The sequence below is a fragment of the Zingiber officinale genome, chromosome 8B, assembly GCF_018446385.1.
Source record: "Zingiber officinale cultivar Zhangliang chromosome 8B, Zo_v1.1, whole genome shotgun sequence".
NCBI lineage: Eukaryota > Viridiplantae > Streptophyta > Magnoliopsida > Zingiberales > Zingiberaceae > Zingiber > Zingiber officinale.
In genome coordinates this window covers 11,865,325-11,883,928 of record NC_056001.1, presented here as the reverse complement: position 1 = coordinate 11,883,928, position 18,604 = coordinate 11,865,325, and the positions used below count along the sequence as shown (strand labels likewise).

At 37.3% G+C, this 18,604-nt stretch overlaps 3 protein-coding genes across 3 annotated transcripts; all 3 read left to right on the top strand.

Moving 5' to 3' along the window:
• Positions 1–294: 294 nt before the first annotated feature.
• On the top strand, positions 295–3,995 carry LOC122013508 (E3 ubiquitin-protein ligase RDUF1-like). The gene is made up of 2 exons (XM_042569780.1): positions 295–349; positions 2,603–3,995. Exons 1-2 carry the CDS (start codon positions 295–297, stop codon positions 3,826–3,828), a joined length of 1,281 nt encoding a protein of 426 aa, XP_042425714.1. The 3' UTR covers positions 3,829–3,995.
• Positions 3,996–6,066: 2,071 nt separating this feature from the next.
• LOC122013344 (protein FIZZY-RELATED 3-like) lies at positions 6,067–13,797 on the top strand. Its single transcript, XM_042569599.1, has 10 exons — positions 6,067–6,671; positions 6,753–6,875; positions 7,026–7,130; positions 10,014–10,193; positions 11,375–11,437; positions 11,534–11,728; positions 11,800–11,901; positions 12,878–12,940; positions 13,163–13,231; positions 13,379–13,797. The coding sequence occupies exons 1-10, from the start codon at positions 6,210–6,212 to the stop codon at positions 13,430–13,432; spliced, it is 1,416 nt and encodes a 471-aa protein (XP_042425533.1). The 5' UTR covers positions 6,067–6,209; the 3' UTR covers positions 13,433–13,797.
• Positions 13,798–16,413: 2,616 nt separating this feature from the next.
• LOC122016312 (uncharacterized protein C24B11.05-like) lies at positions 16,414–18,086 on the top strand. Its single transcript, XM_042573565.1, has 8 exons — positions 16,414–16,547; positions 16,621–16,686; positions 16,750–16,847; positions 16,936–16,973; positions 17,052–17,139; positions 17,257–17,532; positions 17,617–17,682; positions 17,759–18,086. The coding sequence occupies exons 1-8, from the start codon at positions 16,499–16,501 to the stop codon at positions 17,912–17,914; spliced, it is 837 nt and encodes a 278-aa protein (XP_042429499.1). The 5' UTR covers positions 16,414–16,498; the 3' UTR covers positions 17,915–18,086.
• The last annotated feature ends 518 nt before the right edge of the window (positions 18,087–18,604 follow it).

The following is an 18,604-nucleotide window of genomic DNA, read 5'->3' as shown; positions in this document are numbered from 1 at the left end:
ATAAAATATTTCATTGGATCTCTAACCTCCCTCATACAAAGGGCTACTGTACTAGGGTAAATTACCCACCCGTGATTTACCTGCCTATATTTATCTTGGGGTCGGTGATATAGAGTCATTTTGGTGGACGATATAGAGTCGTTTGAGTGAACGATATCACCTTTTGCTCGAATAGAATATAGAATAATAGAATGTCTCCTCAATACTTCCACGAGTTAGTGCAATTGGTATTTACATTAGTGTTTACTGTAATAGGTCTTGGGATTAATTCCCAGTAGGTGCGAAAATACCTCGATGCTTGGTGGTTTGTCATTGATCCTGTCTGAGAACGTCGATGATCAACTCATCGGTGATTCTATGTCAAGGTTGACTGAGTCGTTGATCACTTGATTTTATGGTTCTACATAGTCTTCCAATGAAGCCTAAGAGGGAACACCAAAGGAAGCATATTAGAATGACAACCAGAGAGCCCCTCGACGTAGCCATTCAGATGTTTAAGTCTTCAAAGAAGGGGAAGAAGTAGAAGAAATGCGTAATGACATTAGGATTTGATGCGATGTGTGAGGGTACCTTTTCTTGTGGCCTATGGGGATAGGTTACCTCTTATAGGGCCATATCTATCTTTTATGTTCTTCACGTATCCCTGATTTCTTGCAATCGTTACCATGTTCTCTCATATGGATGAGCATCACTCTCCATTTATTTCAGATTAAATAGTCATGTTTCCCGCCTTCTTCATGTACAATGGCTACATTATCCATGTTTTCAATAAATAATAATTTATCATTTTGATTTTTCAGCTATTTGAGCCGTTTTAGCTTTAGCCAAGAGCGTTCAAAACCAGACCAAAGAGTCGAGGTTAACTAAAACCTGAGTCGAGAACATAAACATTTGAGATCAATTTTCAGTTAGGGCATCTGTCCAACATAATTAATTTTGGAAAGTTTGACTGTGATTATCAAGTCACTTTGTACCTTTTGAATTTATCCAAATAATCAATAAAAATTTTCATAAAACTAAATCAGTCCCTTTCAAAATTAACGAATTAGAAGAACTAAATACCCGATTAAAAAAAATTGCCTCCTCGGACTAGTTATGATCTTATTTGGTTGGACAAACTTAAACAGAGGTAAGGTTTAAAACAACATATTTTCATAAAACATCATTCCAACCCTTGGGAATATCTTTCAAAAATCCACTGGGGAAAGCTATTGATTTAGTAGTGAGCCAATCATTGTGTGGATCCAGCTGTTTCTATTAATATCCACACAATGATCGTTAGCGAGACTCACTATTATCCACCGCAAAACCTTAATGAATTCTCTATTCATTTCTCTTAAAACAATGACAACTTCCATAGCTCATGCTCAGAAGCATGGTTACATTTCTTAATAAGATATATCCTGTAGTGTTCGGACACCTAACGGCCTTGACCTTTTAAGCCACGTTCAAAAGGTCCACCAAGTGGCAGAAGCTGAAGAGGACAAAAGAAACACCAATTCTTGATATCAAAAAAGTTTATCACGCATGCGTTAGCCCATGCTTTACACATTTCAATCTGCTTTTCTTTCAGTGACGACAAATGGATGATGGGACAAACTCACACTTCAGGAAAAAGAAAGAAAAAAAAAAGCAAAAAAATCACATCTAATTGATGATTAACAGTCTTGAATGGAAAAGGATACGCTGTCTCAGCCCGTGGCATTGGTCTTAAACTGCTAGTGGTCCATCCCAAGCGGCACAGAATCATTATGGGACGTCAATTAATGCAGTGACGATGTATTCTTCAATTAAGCGAGGAAAGTAGTGGATGCAGAGTATGGAAGAAGAGGGAGAATCTGCCTGCATCGGCGACAGGCTCATGTGTAAAGGAAGACAAAGGAAGTCGTATCAGAAAGCTAGAAAAGATAGAAACGGCTTCTTTTTTTTCTTTATTTTTTTTTTTGGTGAATCCATCAGACAGTCTTGGATTGGAATCAACTTCATCTTTCTTTTTTTTCCTCGAATACTGGAAAAAAGTTGTGAAAGTTTTTGAGATAATACTTGCTAGTAATTAATCGAACCGCGTTCCAAAAACTCATTTTAATTCTACATTTTGTTTGCAATTATGTTTGCATTTTCTGAAATGGGTACTTAGATTCAAAATGGGTTAACAGATTATTAAATATATTTTATGCATTTAGTCATCCGACGAATACATTTCTAAATTAAAATCGATGGCCGGTTTCTACCTCTCTTGGGATTGGATACCGTGAAGGGTACGCTTTGCTGCTATGGGAACCTTGGCAGCATCAGGACCACGTTTCTCATCTTGACGGTGTTAGTTTGTTTCTTCCTAGTCGGACAGTGACAAGGAGCTCGAGCTCGGTACATTTTATTTAAGATTGGGCTCGATTTGCTGTGTTAATCGCACAATAAGAAGTTACGGCGAAGTTCCGCTCTATCGCCCACCTCAAATCCATTCCTCACGCCTCGGGTTATTTTTGAGCTCCCAGCTCCTCGGAAATGTCCGATCACTTATTGAGCTACAAATTTGGTATATTTCTCTTCTCGTGAAATTTGTTCAGCTGGAAACTGTCGTTTTAGATTCACTTCTTTTGAGAATCGTCTGAAAGATCGAAGACTTTGGGGGTGCTATTCTTTTTTTCCGTTCGATTTGGAGATAAAGATTGGATCTTTGTCGTTGTTCTTCCCGATTCGACGTCTTCTTCAACGTCATCGTATTGGTGCTACCAGTGTAGCTGCTTCGTTCGGGTGCGGCAAGAGGGTGCCGTCGTTTGCCCCGACTGCGACGGCGGGTTTCTCGAGGAAGTGGGCGCTCCCCTCTCCTCATCGCTTCCTGTATCCCTCCGCCGCCGGATCTCATTCGCCACTGCATACGTCGACCTCAGCACCGGCGGTTCTGCGATGGCTTCCCGCCCCCTACGGACCTCCGAGGTCAGATTCCGTAGGAACCGCCGCGGTTCGGCTGGTCAGCGGTCCCCTTTCAATCCCGTTATCGTCCTCCGCAGCCCGTCCAACGGGCGTCACGTTGCAAATGCCGCCGCTATCACTAACAGCTTCGAGCTTTACTGCGATGACGGCACCGGGTCGGGTCTCCGCCCCTTGCCGGAAAGCATTTCGGATTTCCTAATGGGGTCGGGCTTTGACCGCCTCCTGGAACAGCTTGCGCAGATCGAGATCAACGGTATCGGTGATGAGAGGGGATGCGAGCATCCACCCGCGTCAAAGGCCGCAATAGAATCGATGCCTTCCATAGAGATAGTCGATGACCACATTGAGAAAGACTGCCATTGTACCATCTGCATGGAGCCGTTCGATCTTGGGTCTGAGACCCGGGAGATGCCCTGCCAGCACATTTATCATCAGGATTGCATTTTGCGTTGGCTTTCTCTTCGGAATTCGTGCCCTGTTTGCCGCCTTGAGATGCCAAGGGATGCGTCGGCAAGGGAGGCAACAGAGTCTGTTGGCGATGCCGCCGCCCGCAACGATATGGAGACTGTTGGACTAAGAATATGGAGGCTTCCTGGTGGAGGCTTTGCAGTGGGGAGATTTGCAGGGGGGACAAGACCTGGGGAACGAGAATTTCCTGTTGTGTACACTGAGATGGATGGTGGATTCAACAACGATGGAGCACCAAGAAGGATCTCATGGACTACAAGGAGCAATAGGTCAAGAGAGAGTTGGGGGATCTTACGGGCAGTTACCAACTTCTTCTCATTCTTTAGGCTTTCGCGATCAAATTCTACTTCCTCAAGGCGAAGGTTGGAAACTAATGCTGCATCTGCAGACAGGCATCACAGAAGCTCAATTTTCAGGAGTCGTTAAACTTGATGGTGGTATGCAAAATTTGGTAATTTTAACATAAGTTTCATTGTAAATAGTCGATATGCAAAAATGTTGCAGAAATTTCTGATTTGCATGTACCTAAACATATCTTAATTCCTTAGAATAGTTCTACTGATATCTTCGTGGAAGAAGAAACATTTTCTCGACAACTGATAAACAGAATCCTTTTATGGATTATCTTAGCATTTGTTTGCTCAGAAAAATATTGATGATGGTAATGTTTTTTATTGAAACGCAATGATGAATCATATTCTTTCTTGTAGAGTCAATTACTGTCAAATTCTGTTTCATTCCCCAAATTTGATCGTGCAAGGCCTTCTTAAACATGCTTGTTGATAATCATACTCACTTTCATCAGTTGCAAGACTTATAAATTGAGTCGTTGGCCAAATATCTGCCTAGTGGTTCTCATTTGACATATACATTGGCAAGAAACAGGCAAGTTCTTCTTGCCTTCTCAAGGATCATGTCGTTGGCTTGGTCAGTGATAAGAATTCATTTGTCATTATCTTGTTGATAATAAATTTTACCTGTCAGACACCTTTTCTTCTCTGAAATTCATTTTGTGCTTTATTGAGGCCCCTGAATTAGAAGTTTACACACATTCAATTTCAACTCTCACTTTTTCTGCAGCGGACAGCCTGCACTACTAGGAGTCTTCTTCATCGAGGCAGAATTTTATGTTTTTATCTTAGCAATTTCTAGTGTTTAAAGTTGACAGACATAGTAGTTGTTGGCCTTCCTAAACTCTGTTGCCTAGCTTCATTAAGGGTAGATGCAACTATTCGTGAGATTATCTAACTTGAAATTAGTCAAAGTATTTGATGCATTTCTCTTTAAGTAGCCTCCTGTATTCATTTCTGATGGCCTGTTAAATCCTTATATAGCCGCCGCCATTCTTCTATGCCATATCTTTTCATATCCAGGGGCGGATTTACCTAATGGCCCGAGGGGGCCACGGCCCCTCCAAAATTTTTAAATAATATTATTTTTATATTAATTTTTTAAAAATAGTTTAGTATATATATTATTTAGACCCTTAAAAAGTAATATGCATTATTGGTCTAATGGTATGTATAATTTATTTTTCAAACGCACCTCTCAAGTTCGAATCCTTAGAGGACTATTTTTTTTTCCATATTTCAATTAAATATATATTATTCATGAAAGTTAGGAAGGATTATTATTATAGAATATATTTAATAATTATTTTAATTTCGTCACTTGATATATGGCCTCCCTAAACTTAAAATCCTAGATCCGCCCCTGTTCATATCCATACCAAGATTTAATCATACCAAGTAAAAAAGCAATCCCAGAGACCTAGCCAGACTTGCGGCTGTGCTAGAAATTGTGGGAGTGGTGAAACAAAAGGGTTTTCGAAGTTGACCGCCGACATCTATCTCAAAGGAAAAACAGAGAACTCTTAATATTATTTATGTTTTATGATTAAATATAATTTTATATCTATACAAATAATAGTTTAGTTCAAGAAATATGAGAAAAAATTTTGTTCTATCAAAACTTAGTATATTAAAGGGTGCAAATAAGATATAAAATATTTTATTAGATGTATGATGTTTCGATAGAGTAAAATATACTCTATAATTTATTCGTCTATATTTATCATGGAATTGATGATATTAGATTGTGTTTGAAATGAGCGATCATCTTTTACTCTATTTGTATATTAGGGATTAAAAAATATTTCAAATAATTACATAAAAAAGGTTAAAATTATTATGTTGTTATAATTAAATACTAATACTGATATTAATAAAAAAAATTATTTGTATTAATTTTATAAGGTTGAAGACTTGAAGTTGAATGGGGAACGCCCCCCTTCAAGATTTAGGAAATAATGAAATATAAAGATGCGATTTGTAGATATTCGAACCCTATCTTATACTTCGACACCCCCAGCTATACCGTCCCGGTGAATGGAGGAATAAGGTGGGTCCAAGAAGGCCATTACTGGCTTTCCTAAATAAACGTCACCTTCTCCTTTTGGCTGGGGGAAAGGAGACCGATCGCCACGTGTCTGTGTGGGATCCCCTGTCGAGCCAAAGCAGGGTTTTTTTTGGTTGTACGACAAAATCGACGATGGGTCCAACTTGGAGTGATGCTGACATAGATGCAAATCTTGTCTGATTAAAAACATCAAATCCCCTCGGCGTCCAACGGCTACTTCGCCCCTTCACCTGCCATTAAAAAGAGATCCTCCGCTCCCTGTTACCGTTGCTAATAGCTCTCTTGCGCTCCTTCTCTCCCTCTTCCTCTTGATCTCCATCTCAATCTCTTCTTCATCGTAGCTCAAATCAAAGAGAGGAAGAGGAGCAGGTTGTGGTCGATCTGCAACGATGGAGTCGAGGAAGAGTCGATTAAACCTCCCCGCCGGCATGGAGTCTTCGCTCCGCCTCGATCCTGTCCCCTCCGTCTCCTTCTTTCCGGCCATCCCGAAGACGCCCTCCCCCAAGAAGACTACCTATGGAGACCGATTCATCCCCTGTCGCTCATCCTCCCGGCTACAGAACTTCGCGCTGACAGAGAAACCCTCGCCGTCCAAGGAGGGTGGGAATGACGCCTACTCCCGCCTGCTTCGAGCAGAGCTCTTTGGGCACGATCCTTCTCCTGGAGGCACCCCTGGAGGCGCCCAGGGTTCTCCGATAAGCCCCAACAAGAATCTATTTCGATTCAAGACGGATCACCCCGCTCCAAGCTCTCCCTTCGCTGTCTCTTCCATGGGGATCGGGCACGATAACGCCGTGGAGGTCTCCACGCCACCCAAAATTCCAAGGAAGATTCCAAAAACGCCGCACAAGGTAGAAGGTGTTTTTTGGCTGAAGAGATTAAGCAAGTAGGTAGGGAACGTTAGCTCACTCTTCCAATTAAATGTTCTGCAGGTCTTGGACGCGCCCTCGCTTCAGGATGATTTTTACCTGAATCTGGTCGATTGGTCCTCCCAGAATGTTTTGTCTGTTGGACTTGGGACTTGTGTGTATCTTTGGTCAGCAACCACAAGCAAGGTCTTAAGCATTAGTTTAGCAACAACACTCTGAAAAATATATGTTCTCCAATGATTAATCAAATGTGCATTCTGTAATATATTGTGGAATTTGCCAAGATTAGTCATGTGTTTCTTGTGTTAATAGATTAACTTGGTCCTGTGATAACAGGTGACAAAATTGTGCGATTTGGGCAATAGAGATGGTGTCTGCTCAATCCAGTGGAGCAAAGAAGGTTCTTACTTAGCAATTGGAACAAGTCTTGGAGATGTTCAGGTATGTAAATGACTATTTCTGACCTTCTCAATCCCTAAATATGCTGGCTCAGAAAGTTAATATTGTTACCGGAAAAATATGACTGAAAATTGTATTCATATAAGTTTGAAGCTACAAGTAGCATATAAGTTAGTAGACTTGAAACAAATAGGTGTTACCACTCTTGTTATGAGACTATTCATAAAGTAGCCGAAGTTGTCTTCTTCACATATATTATATTACTAGAGATATAAAGTCAAAAGTAATTTGGTTCAGGTGAACTAGTTGAGAATTATAATGCATATGATTGCATGTGCATTTGCATGCGAGCAAATATACAATGCACAGTTACTGCTTTCAAAAAAAGAATACAAAAATGAAGTCAATGCATATAAATATTCATATATCTAAGTTTTTTTTTTAGTTTAATTAATAGTTATATACCCCATAGAAAGAAAGAATTTGATTCTCTATAGAAACACAAAAACAAGAGGGTCATTTTTTAATGTTTACTTATGTTATGTTATGTTTACTTGTCTTTTGTTATTATGGTCATTTGTCATGTTATCATGGCCACTTGATTGGATTGAGGTTGGATGTTGATCAACTGAAAATTATGGTTCAACCATGTAGACGAGTCAAATTTAGAGCTTGATTAAGTTTAACCTAACTTCTCATTTTATTAGCCTTACTTTGTAAATTCAAGGCAATTAGGTTGAACACGATCACATTGGTCAAAATCAGTCTTGTTTGATATGTTGTATGTCTGTGTTCCACAACTGAGGATGTAAATTGATATACATAGATTTTTAATTTGATTTCATCAATTTATATACAATAATTTTTGCAGTCACCCATTCACACCCTTGCTTAGCATTTTATCAGTCTACACAAATTCATGGTAATTAGTCAAAGATGATCACACCAGTCAAGGTCGTCTTGTTGTGATATGTTGAAAACTTGTGTTCCACAAATAGGATTTAAATTGATGTGCATAGATTTTTAAGTTTGGTTGCATCAATTTGTATTCAGTTATAATCTATGCGATAATCACCAAATGCATATGCAAATTTGATGTGACAATTCAATTAAGAATCAAATTAAGGTGCAATATGAATGAAAAAAAAAGCTCAACCACGATTTTTGAAGTCATCCACTCGCACCCTTATTTCACCTCCATGTACAAATCACTTGCAAGGTTGTCAAATTTCAACATCAACATTAGCTTAATGTATACAATATTGTTGGCAATGGGTTAGTTCAAGTTCTCAATCTATGTCAAAATTAGAGTTTGACTAAGCTTAACCCAGCGTCTGATTTTATTAGTCCTCCTTCACAATTTGAGGCAATTAGCTCAAAGACGATCACATCAGTCAAGGTGTCTCATTGAGCTATGTTGTGCACCTGTGTTTCATAATTCAGGATGTAAATTGATGTTCATAGATTTTAAGTTGGATTGCGTCAATTTATGTACAGTTAATGATCTATGCATGATTCGTTAAATCCATTTGCAAATTTGGTGTGACAATTCAAATAAGAATTAAATTGAGGTGCAATATGATTGAAACAAGATCAAGCACGATTTTGAGGCTATCCACTCACACCCTTGTTTTGCGTCCTCATAAGTTTGTGCTCAATAAATTACTTGTAAGACCATCAAATTTCAACAGCAACATTAAGCTAATGTATATGATATTGTTGCCAAATAGGCTAGTTCAAGCTCTTGCAAACCTTGTCATGCAAGTTGCTGCCAAGAAACTCACACTCTCATTACTGAGTACTATAGGACATGTGACTCTATGTGCAAGCAAAGATCTTGAGTTGGCATATGTCATACAAGACAATGAACATCTAGATTATAATGCACAACAAGGGTAGAGCTCAGTTCAACCCTAACCCAAGCCCAAATTGTATTAATATGTGCCATCTACAATTCCACAATCCAACTCACTCCTATGTCATGCAGATTGAATTTTCCTACCGAACAAGATTAAAACTCTAACGTTTACTTGACTTGGAGCAAGTAGACATATCAAGACAGTGAACACAGTTGTATATATGAAAGTCCAAATATGAAGAATGCAAATAAAGGTGTTATGTGTATATAATATGCTAGCCCTTTTACTCAGTTAATCTATTGCTTTAACTATGTTACCACATAATGAGAATCATACAATTAGGATAATTATTTTCCGAATGCTACTGAAAATTTTGAAGAAGTGTCTAAGTGCTCTCAAGCCTCAACCAAGAACTCTACAGTTGTTTCCCACAGGAACTATATACTAATGAAATAGAAAATGATTTCAAAGAAAAAGAGTGTCAGCAGTTTAATGATCACAGGAACCTCAATAATGGGCCCTCTAGAATTGTTTTGGTCTCTTAAGAATTATGGATTAATGAGGTAGAAAGAATTTTCTAATAAAAGAAATGGGCAGTTTGATGACAAATAATGAAATTCTTATGACAATATTTGACATTTCTCTGTCTTTTGTTCTTGTGGAACTCTTTTTTTCGTGTGTGTGAGTGTGTGCAAACCATCCCTTTTTGCTGTTAACTTTTAATTTTTTTTTACTATTTTTTACACTTGTGCCTTACTGTTTGCATTATGTTATATAGGTTGGCTTGGGCATGTGATGTATAAATGAATTGCGTAGGCTGATTGATATGAATGTTTAAAATTGATTGCTTATGTTGTATATTTGTTATGTATATGTTCTATGCATATATAATGGATTATTAACAATATAAATAGTTTTAAACATTTTAAAATGAATTTAACTAGATCTCTGTGACAAAAAGGCATTGAAAGTAAGATTTTTTAACCTAATTGTAAAATCATCAAATATAATGCTTCCAAGGTTGGCCTAATTCTTTTTTTCCCCCCTTTAACAATGAATTTGACAGATTTGGGATGGCACACGCTGCAAAATGATTCGAAACATGGGCGGACACTCTACAAGGACTGGAGTATTGGCTTGGAGTTCATGCATATTATCTTCAGGGAGTAGGGACAAGAATATACTTAATCATGACCTTCGAATTCCAAGTGATTTTGCTAGCCAGCATGTTGGTCATAGATCTGAGGTAAGTATTCAATAACATTCTAAACCTAACGGTGCAACCAACATAGCCTAACCAAGATCGAGTGTAGGTGGGCTCTCGTAATTGGAGAAAAAAATTTAAAACTAAATAATTTTATTTTAATGATTTACATGATTTGAAAGTTACATAATTCTGAAAAATACATATGAATACAAACACATAATAATACTTCATGTCCAAACTAATGTTGCAAAATTATTGTTGTTGCCATGAAAGCCTTCAACGCCCTATTGGACAGTCAATACTAGGTAAAAGTACATACTGCGAGAAAGAGGATATATTGCCTCTATTATGTCAATACTATGGATGGGGCATTGCCAGTTCAACTCCAAGACCGGTATTTAAAGAAGTGATTCTGGTTTTGAGGATTATAACACAGTCATAATGTAGCCTTTCCACCCACAATGATCCTTTTTTTGTCCTTAAATCTCAGTCGAGATGAGCCATTTCCTCGTCGATGACATTGACTTTGCTCCAGCTGAATAATGGAATATATAGAAAAAGGAAGAGATGAGGAATTGAGAAGAAAAATATGAGAGAGAAAATCAGTTGAAAAGATATAGAGATGATGAAATAGGAAATACAAATTGAGGACCTGAAATTGGATTTGGATATTTGAGATGGATGAGGATTTGGATATTGATGCATTTTGGGAATTTTAGGTAAAAATAATTGAGAAATTAGGAAAAATACATTGGGCACGGGCACGGGGTTGGGTCATGTCCAACACCTAGGCTGAACTAGACTCAATGCAACTAATTGAATCCAGAGTTGAGTTGAGCCTAGTCATCATCAGGCCGCCTGGACTGGTCACTACTGGTCATCATCATGTTGGGCAGAGTTGTTTGGCACCATTCTCTAAACCCAAAAATAATAAAATGGAAGAAATAAAGTTTTTTCTTTTGTTTTTGTTCTCTACACAAATTTTATTTTATAGATGCAGAAATACATCAATGCTTTTGCCTTCAAACCATGTGAATTATACATTCTAAATAATCATTGACGATTGTACTACTGAACGTTCATTACAGAAAGATTAAGAACTTTCTAGCTGAAATTTGAGATTTAAGCTCGCAGCATTTGTTGGTTAAATTAATCTTCATGCCTGGATTTGTTTTATATATTTTTCAACTGTTCTAAGAGAATCACCATGTATGTGTCAGGTTTGTGGACTAAAATGGTCCCATGACGATCGTGAACTTGCATCTGGTGGAAATGACAATCAGGTAACATGTGTTTGATTATAGAGATTTGGGTAAACATGTCGAATTGTTTTTAATCCAAATGATGATAAATCCTGGGCTATGGTTCTCTGAAAACAGCTCTTAATTTGGAACCAGCGGTCTCAAAGCCCAATCTTTAAACTAACAGAGCATACAGCTGCAGTTAAAGCCATTACTTGGTCACCCCACCAGCATAACCTCGTTGCATCAGGAGGTGGAACGGCAGATAGGTGCATCCGCTTCTGGAACACTAGTAATGGGAACATGCTTAACTGTGTGGACACCGGTAGTCAGGTAATGTCACAAGTTGACATTTTGCTGGCGAAAATATTGGAATTCTAGTTTATATATTTTGTTTTCCGCAGGTCTGTAATCTAGCATGGAGTAAGAATGTAAATGAACTAGTGAGTACGCATGGTTACTCCCAGAATCAAATCATGGTGTGGAAGTATCCATCTTTGAACAAGGTACGCTACTTTGGTGACAACAATTATAGCTGACTTCCACAGTCTAGAAATTATAGCTATAGATAGATCATTTTACCTAGGTCAACACATCAAATAATGCGAATTACTACAAAGTTAGTCAAAAATCAGAAAAATGAGAACCTTGATAATGTAAAAGTTATCGACATGATTGAAAGTTAAACTACCTAGAAAAAAGTTAATTTTTTCCCTTGTTTTTGTGTGTAAATTGAAATCTTCTTATCTTTTTTTGATGTGTTAAGGTTTATTTGGAGAACAACTTACCAATAAATTTAAAGATTTTTTGAACTTCCTATTAATTTAATGGTAAACTCGCGTTGTTGGTTAAATAATTGCCTCAGCAAAGTTTATTATTGGATAGAGTCTGATGTAAGAATAAAATCTACATAGTTGATCCTAACTAGTTGCAATTAACTCATCGATATTGATAGTATATAACATACTCATTGAGGCGAAAGTGTTTGATGGTCAAATTAACATCATTGCGCTCTTAATGACCTTTTGAGTCAATTTACATTTTCAAGTTTTTTGTGAGCCCTTTAGGGCAAAAAGTCATTGATAACCATACCTCGGATTTGTTTCAAATTACATTGTTGCACTTTTGGTGGTCCCCTTAATTCATATTCTTTTTTTTTTTTTTTTTCAAATTTAAAGCCCTTGAAACCATTAGACATTTTGGCAAAAAGTCATTCCTAAAAGGCTCCAAATTTGGAAAAGAAACAACATGGTGCAAAGGTGCAAATTTGAAATAAATTCGAGCTAAAGGGTACAAAATCTTGAATAAAAAATATGATGAAATAACCAAAGTTTCTTTTTTTTCTATGGTTTGGTTTGGTTTAGAGAAGCATACACATTTTTTTTCTACGTTTGTTTAAGGTTATTTTTTGTTTTCTTCAATAGATTTACAGTGTAACTTCATTCATTGCATTGCTCACTTGCCTGAAACATCACAAAACAGGTAGCTACGCTAACAGGCCACACGCTTCGTGTTCTTTATCTTGCCATGTCACCAGATGGGCAGGTACTAATAATTGACAGTATTTATTTCTCTTTCGTTCCCCTAAAATTTTGCTGATAATCTCTATAATGGAAAATGATAAAAGAGAACTACTGATAGTTCCAAGTTGCCTGGTGGCATATGAATGTTTGTGAAGATTGTCATTAGTTTATAACTGTTTGGACTCGATAATATTTGCTAGCTAGATTGATTCGAAAATTTAATTATCTTGGACCTTTCCTGCAGACGATAGTGACTGGAGCAGGCGATGAAACACTCAGATTTTGGAACGTTTTCCCTTCAATCAAGACACCAGTAAGCAGTTTGGCATTACAACCAACCAAACAATTATTAATTGTACAATCTAAAAAAATTTCTCGTGTGCTGGTCGAATTCTTTTTTTTAATAATCCTTATCATGTTTTTTTTTTTCATTTTTACACTAGTCATGTTTCTTCTTCAGGCTCCTGTGCGTCATACTGGAGTTTGGTCCATGGGGCGAACGCATATCCGATGATCAGGTAGAAAAACACAATGGGCAGAAAGGAACCACTTTGTGAATTTTCTAACAACAAAATAAGTTCCTCAATCATAAATGATACCTTTATTTTTTTATAAAACAAATTGTGCTCCCACACCAACTGCAATTCATAACAACAAATTCATATGATCGCTATTATTTCTGCTTGAGGTTGTCAGAGAAAAAGAGTTTAGAAACACCTTAAAAGTTTCAATTCTTGTTTGTTAACAATTCTTACTAAATTAGCTTGTATCAAGTGCTATTTTCTACAATGTTTATGTGAATGTGGAGGTCTTACTAAGCATATTCCAGAGTGGCTGTACTGTATACTATAATACTACAGAGTGGTTGATTTATATTTAGGCTTATCCTAATTGTTGCGGGTATTTATGTGAATGTGAAAGGTGTTACACTCTTTGCATTATTCCAGAGAGCGGTAACATCATATGTTACTTGTGACTGCTATGCAAAGTCTTTGATTTTTTTTTTCTTCCAATTATGTCTTGCCTTATTGATGTTTTATAGTTCCTAGATATTATCGGGGAAAAAAAGAACGAAAAGTACGTGCCTAAAAGAGCATTAGCTTGTTACCAGATATTATTGGTCGTCTAGGTTAAATGACAAGAGTTGGAGTACTTTGAATTGACATATACTTATTAAAATAAAAGGAACAAGTTTTCCTTCATTTTATACTTTATTTATCGAGTAGCCTAAATTTTACTCGTTGGATTGAATGGCAGAATGAAGTGTGACAAAGGAGTCTGCTCTGCTTCTTTTTCTTTCAAAAAGTGTGACTAGATTGAATGGCATCGAGACAGTGGGATTTAGAAGTTTTTGCCTTTTTTTCTGGTGAAAAGTGCATTGGGATTGAATGACACGTAAAAAGAGAGCTTTAAAGAACTTTAAATTTAGAAGTATAACAAAGGAAAGAGAGTTTTAACTTGTGCTTCTTGAAATGAATCAGCATAAGCTGTCCTCAAAATCTAATCCTCCTCAACACTTTTTTTTTTTTGTTTCTTTCCGTATCCTTATACTTTTCTGTCCTGTTTTAAGCACCATCCTGATCCCCATCAATAATGAAGCTTTCAAGTTCAATGATTGTAACATTGGATCTATTCAGCCTAACCTAATCACTCAAATTTTAAGTTGCCATCTGTCTTCAATTATTTGACTTCCAAATAATTGTTAATAACCCTCAAATTGCTCCAATGAGATGAAAACAAAAGGAATAAATAACTGGATAATTTTTTTTAAAAAAATTATTCAATCACTTGTGTACTTCAGCTTGATTGGTGAAAATAAAGAGATGATAAAAAAAAAGATGATTACATATGTTTGGCCTCCTCAAGTTTTTGTCTATACAAAACAGTCTCTAGTTCGATTAATCTTCTTTGCTTGCACCCCTCCCCTTGGTTCCTTGGCTCCTTGCTAAACTTAGCTACTCGTCTGGCTTATCTAGTTTTGTATGATTCGCCCAACTCATACTAAAGCCTATCTACTTCAATCAACCCAATGAGCTGAGGTTAGCACTTATGATTGAACAAGGGTTGGTAAACGGTGACATTTGGAAACGCCACTCTAATATGCGAACAATTTGGTGGAAGAGAAAGTGAAATTGGAGATGCATGATGTATCCGTCCACCGTGTTTTATAAATGGGATCGCAAGCGGTGTTGTACAAGCAACAAATTGCAATGTGGATCGTATTCCTTCCTCTGCGTGGCCAAATCCCAATAGGAAACCTGAATTAAGCAACTTCTTAGTTCCGAGAAAGTTTATCTGTTCGCTCAAGCCAATTCCACTTTTCCGAGACTAATTCAACGGCGCAAACTAGGAGATAATTGTACATCCTTTTTCCCCAATTTGAACGGTCAACCGAGCTGGCATCAGGCAGGGCAACGAATGGCTTTCGGACGCGGAGAAAATCCACAGGAAAAGAAGATACAAATGAGTTAAGAGAAACACAGAAAGATTCAAAACAAATTACTACGTGGAGAGATTGTAAACAAGAGAGGAATTTCCAACCCTGTTTTAAGACAGAAACTGATTTCAAAAACTAATATGATTGACTTATTATTATTCGATAATTGGCATAAATGTAGCATGAACTTATCCTTCTCATTTCCATTTTCAGTTTGAGCAATTATATAACGTTGAATTAGATAGTGATATGTCACCAGTTTCTCCACTTAAAATTATTTATGTTATCATTAGCAATATGTGTTCTTAAAATGCTGAGTGATAAAATGCTATTATCAAAAACTACTTAAAAGAATAATTAAGAGGAATAAAATTTATTGAAAATATATATAACTCCCAAAAAGTTTATTTAATTTTTCCTTCTCCAAACGATTTGCTCCATTTGTTTTTATAATATTCTGTAGGCCAAGAGTTTATTCACAATTTCTGATTTTCGGGGCCGAGAAATTCTGTAGTAATGGCCACGGGCCAGTGGATGGACTGCCACCGGTCTTTCCCATCGGGATGCATCTTAGTGTTCTATCTTCAATAATTAGTGTTCTGAATGGATTTTTATTTTTAATATGTCACATCAATATAAAAATCTATTAAAATATCGCCATTACGGCTTTAAATAATTTTTTTTATTATTTTTAAATTACAAATCTTAAATTCAAAATTTTTTATTTAACTTTTAAATTTTACGAGCCTCTCGTTGGAGAGGCGGACATGCCACGCCGTCCGATCTCCACCATCCAATCCCGTGGACGGTCTTCGTCTCTTATTCGAAGCCAAACTAGATTTTGTCCAAATCCAAGTGCATGAATCTATAGACCTGATCCTGATCAAAGATTTTTTTTTTAAAAAAAAAACATCCAATTCCATAACGACAGCTGGGCAATTACAAGAAACCATGCGACTTTTGGGTCATTACTCTTCTCAATATGATTAAACTCGATTTATTTTCTGAGATAATTTGCCTATTTAACTGGAAGGAACCCTACCTAGCTCCTTCCCCTCTCCCTCCCATCTCAAATATTTGCACTCTTCATTCATCTTTGCTGCATTTTCTCCGGCATCGGAATTGTCGAAATTAATTCTTAAAATGCCAAGATCACAATTGATCAAGATGAAATATGACTGTCTTCTTTTTGGTACGCTTCTGATTTTGTTGGATTAAAATGCACTGCTGAACAGAATGGTAATAATTATAAGCTCTTGAACTAGATTTGGACGACACACTCTACCCTTTGAGCTCTGGCATCTCAACCGAGTGCCTCAAAAACATCGGAGGTAAGTTTCCACTAGTTCGTGCTCTGTTTTATTCTACTGCTCATTTGTCTGTTCTTGATTCAGATTTCATGGTCGAAAGACTCGGAATTGAACGAAGCAAGGTTCCAGACTTGTGCAATCTGCTCTACAAGAACTATGGCACAACAATGGCAGGGTTGAGGGTAATTAACGTGTCATTTTTATTCAATTTTATTTGGTTGGATGCACACTCTGTTCCCTTGGGATTTTTGATATGTATCTACGTTTCAGGCTATTGGCTACAATTTCAACTACGATGATTATCACAGGTTCCTTATAATAAGTCAGTCTCGTTTATATTATGCAACAGTAAACTTTTAACCAAATTTTATCTTTCTATTTAAAAGCTTTGTACATGGCCGACTGCCTTACGAGAAGTTAAAGCCTGACACTGTTCTCAGACACCTGTTGCAGAGCCTTCCAATCCGCAAAGTAGTAAGTATCAATTTAGAACCTCATTTCTCTCTGTTTTATTTATATTTACAGAAATTATTTTACTACACCCATCTGAATTTTATCCTTTTCGTAAAAAAAAAAATGATTCAAAAACAGATATTCACGAATGCTGATAAGATTCATGCTGCAAAAGCGCTCCAAAGGCTTGGTCTGGAGGACTGTTTCCAGGGAATCATATGCTTTGAGACACTCAATCTACTGCCTTCAGATTTCGATCAAGAAAGGGTTGCTGATAACATATTTGACATCGTTGGTCACTTCTCTCACCCAAATTCCGGAGCTGAGTTGCCAAAAACGCCAATTCTTTGCAAGCCATCCGCGGAAGCCATGGAGCATGCTCTCAGAATTGCCGGCATCGATCCTCAAACCACCGTGAGATGCTTTGTCCTTGCCTTACATTGATTCCTGCGGACTTCGCTTCTTAAATTCTCTCTAACTGAACAAACTCTCCTCTAGATTTTCTTCGACGACAGTGTTCGCAACATTCAGTCCGCCAAATGCGTTGGCTTGCACACCGTGCTGGTAGTTTTTTTTTTCCTTCCCGCAAGAGTTCTCTGACACCGATTTGATCGAATATTGATGTGTCGACTTGATTTAGGTGGGCACTTCACATAGAGTCAAAGGTGCAGACCATGCCCTGGAAAGTATCCATAACATCAAGGAAGCATTCCCAGAGCTGTTGGAAGAAAATGAGAAATCTGAAGCTGTTCGTCACTCAGGAAATGTTGGGCTGGAAACATCAGTATCTGCTTGATTCCTCTCCGTCTATCGAGGGCAGCGAAGACAACATCAGCTGGTTAAATCTAGGGATGTAAACAAGCCGAGCCAAGCCGAGCTTTGGGGTGTTCAAGCTTGTTTGATAAGATAACCGAGCCGAGCCGAGCCGAGCTTAAAATGAACCAAGCTTTTGAAATGAGTGTTCAAGCTTGGCTTGGTTTATTTTTTATGTGCTTGAGCTTGTTTGAAGTTTGGCTTGAGCTTGGTTCGTTTAGATGTTATCAAGATCTCAATTCAAGCTTGGCTTGAGCTTGGTTCGAGCTTGGCTTGAGCTTGGTTCGAGCTTGGCTTGAGCTTGGTTCGTTTAGATGTTATCAATCTCTCAATTCAAGCTTGTTTGATTGTTTGAAACTTTTAATTGTTTGAAACTTTTAATTGTTTGATTGGTTATTAAGATTGATAATTTAAATTTATTTTTTAATTTTTTAAATTTTATTATTTATTTAGCATATTGAAAAGAATTTTATTAATAAACATTGTTCGTGAACATTGTTCACGAACGTTGTTCACGAACATTGTTCACGAACGTTAACGAGCTGAACACATATGTGTTCAAGCTTGTTTGTTTAGCTTAACGAGCTGTTCAAACTTATTTGTTTAATTAATCTAATGTATATTGAACGAACATAAACAAGCTCTTACCAAACCGAACACCAAGCTTGTTCAC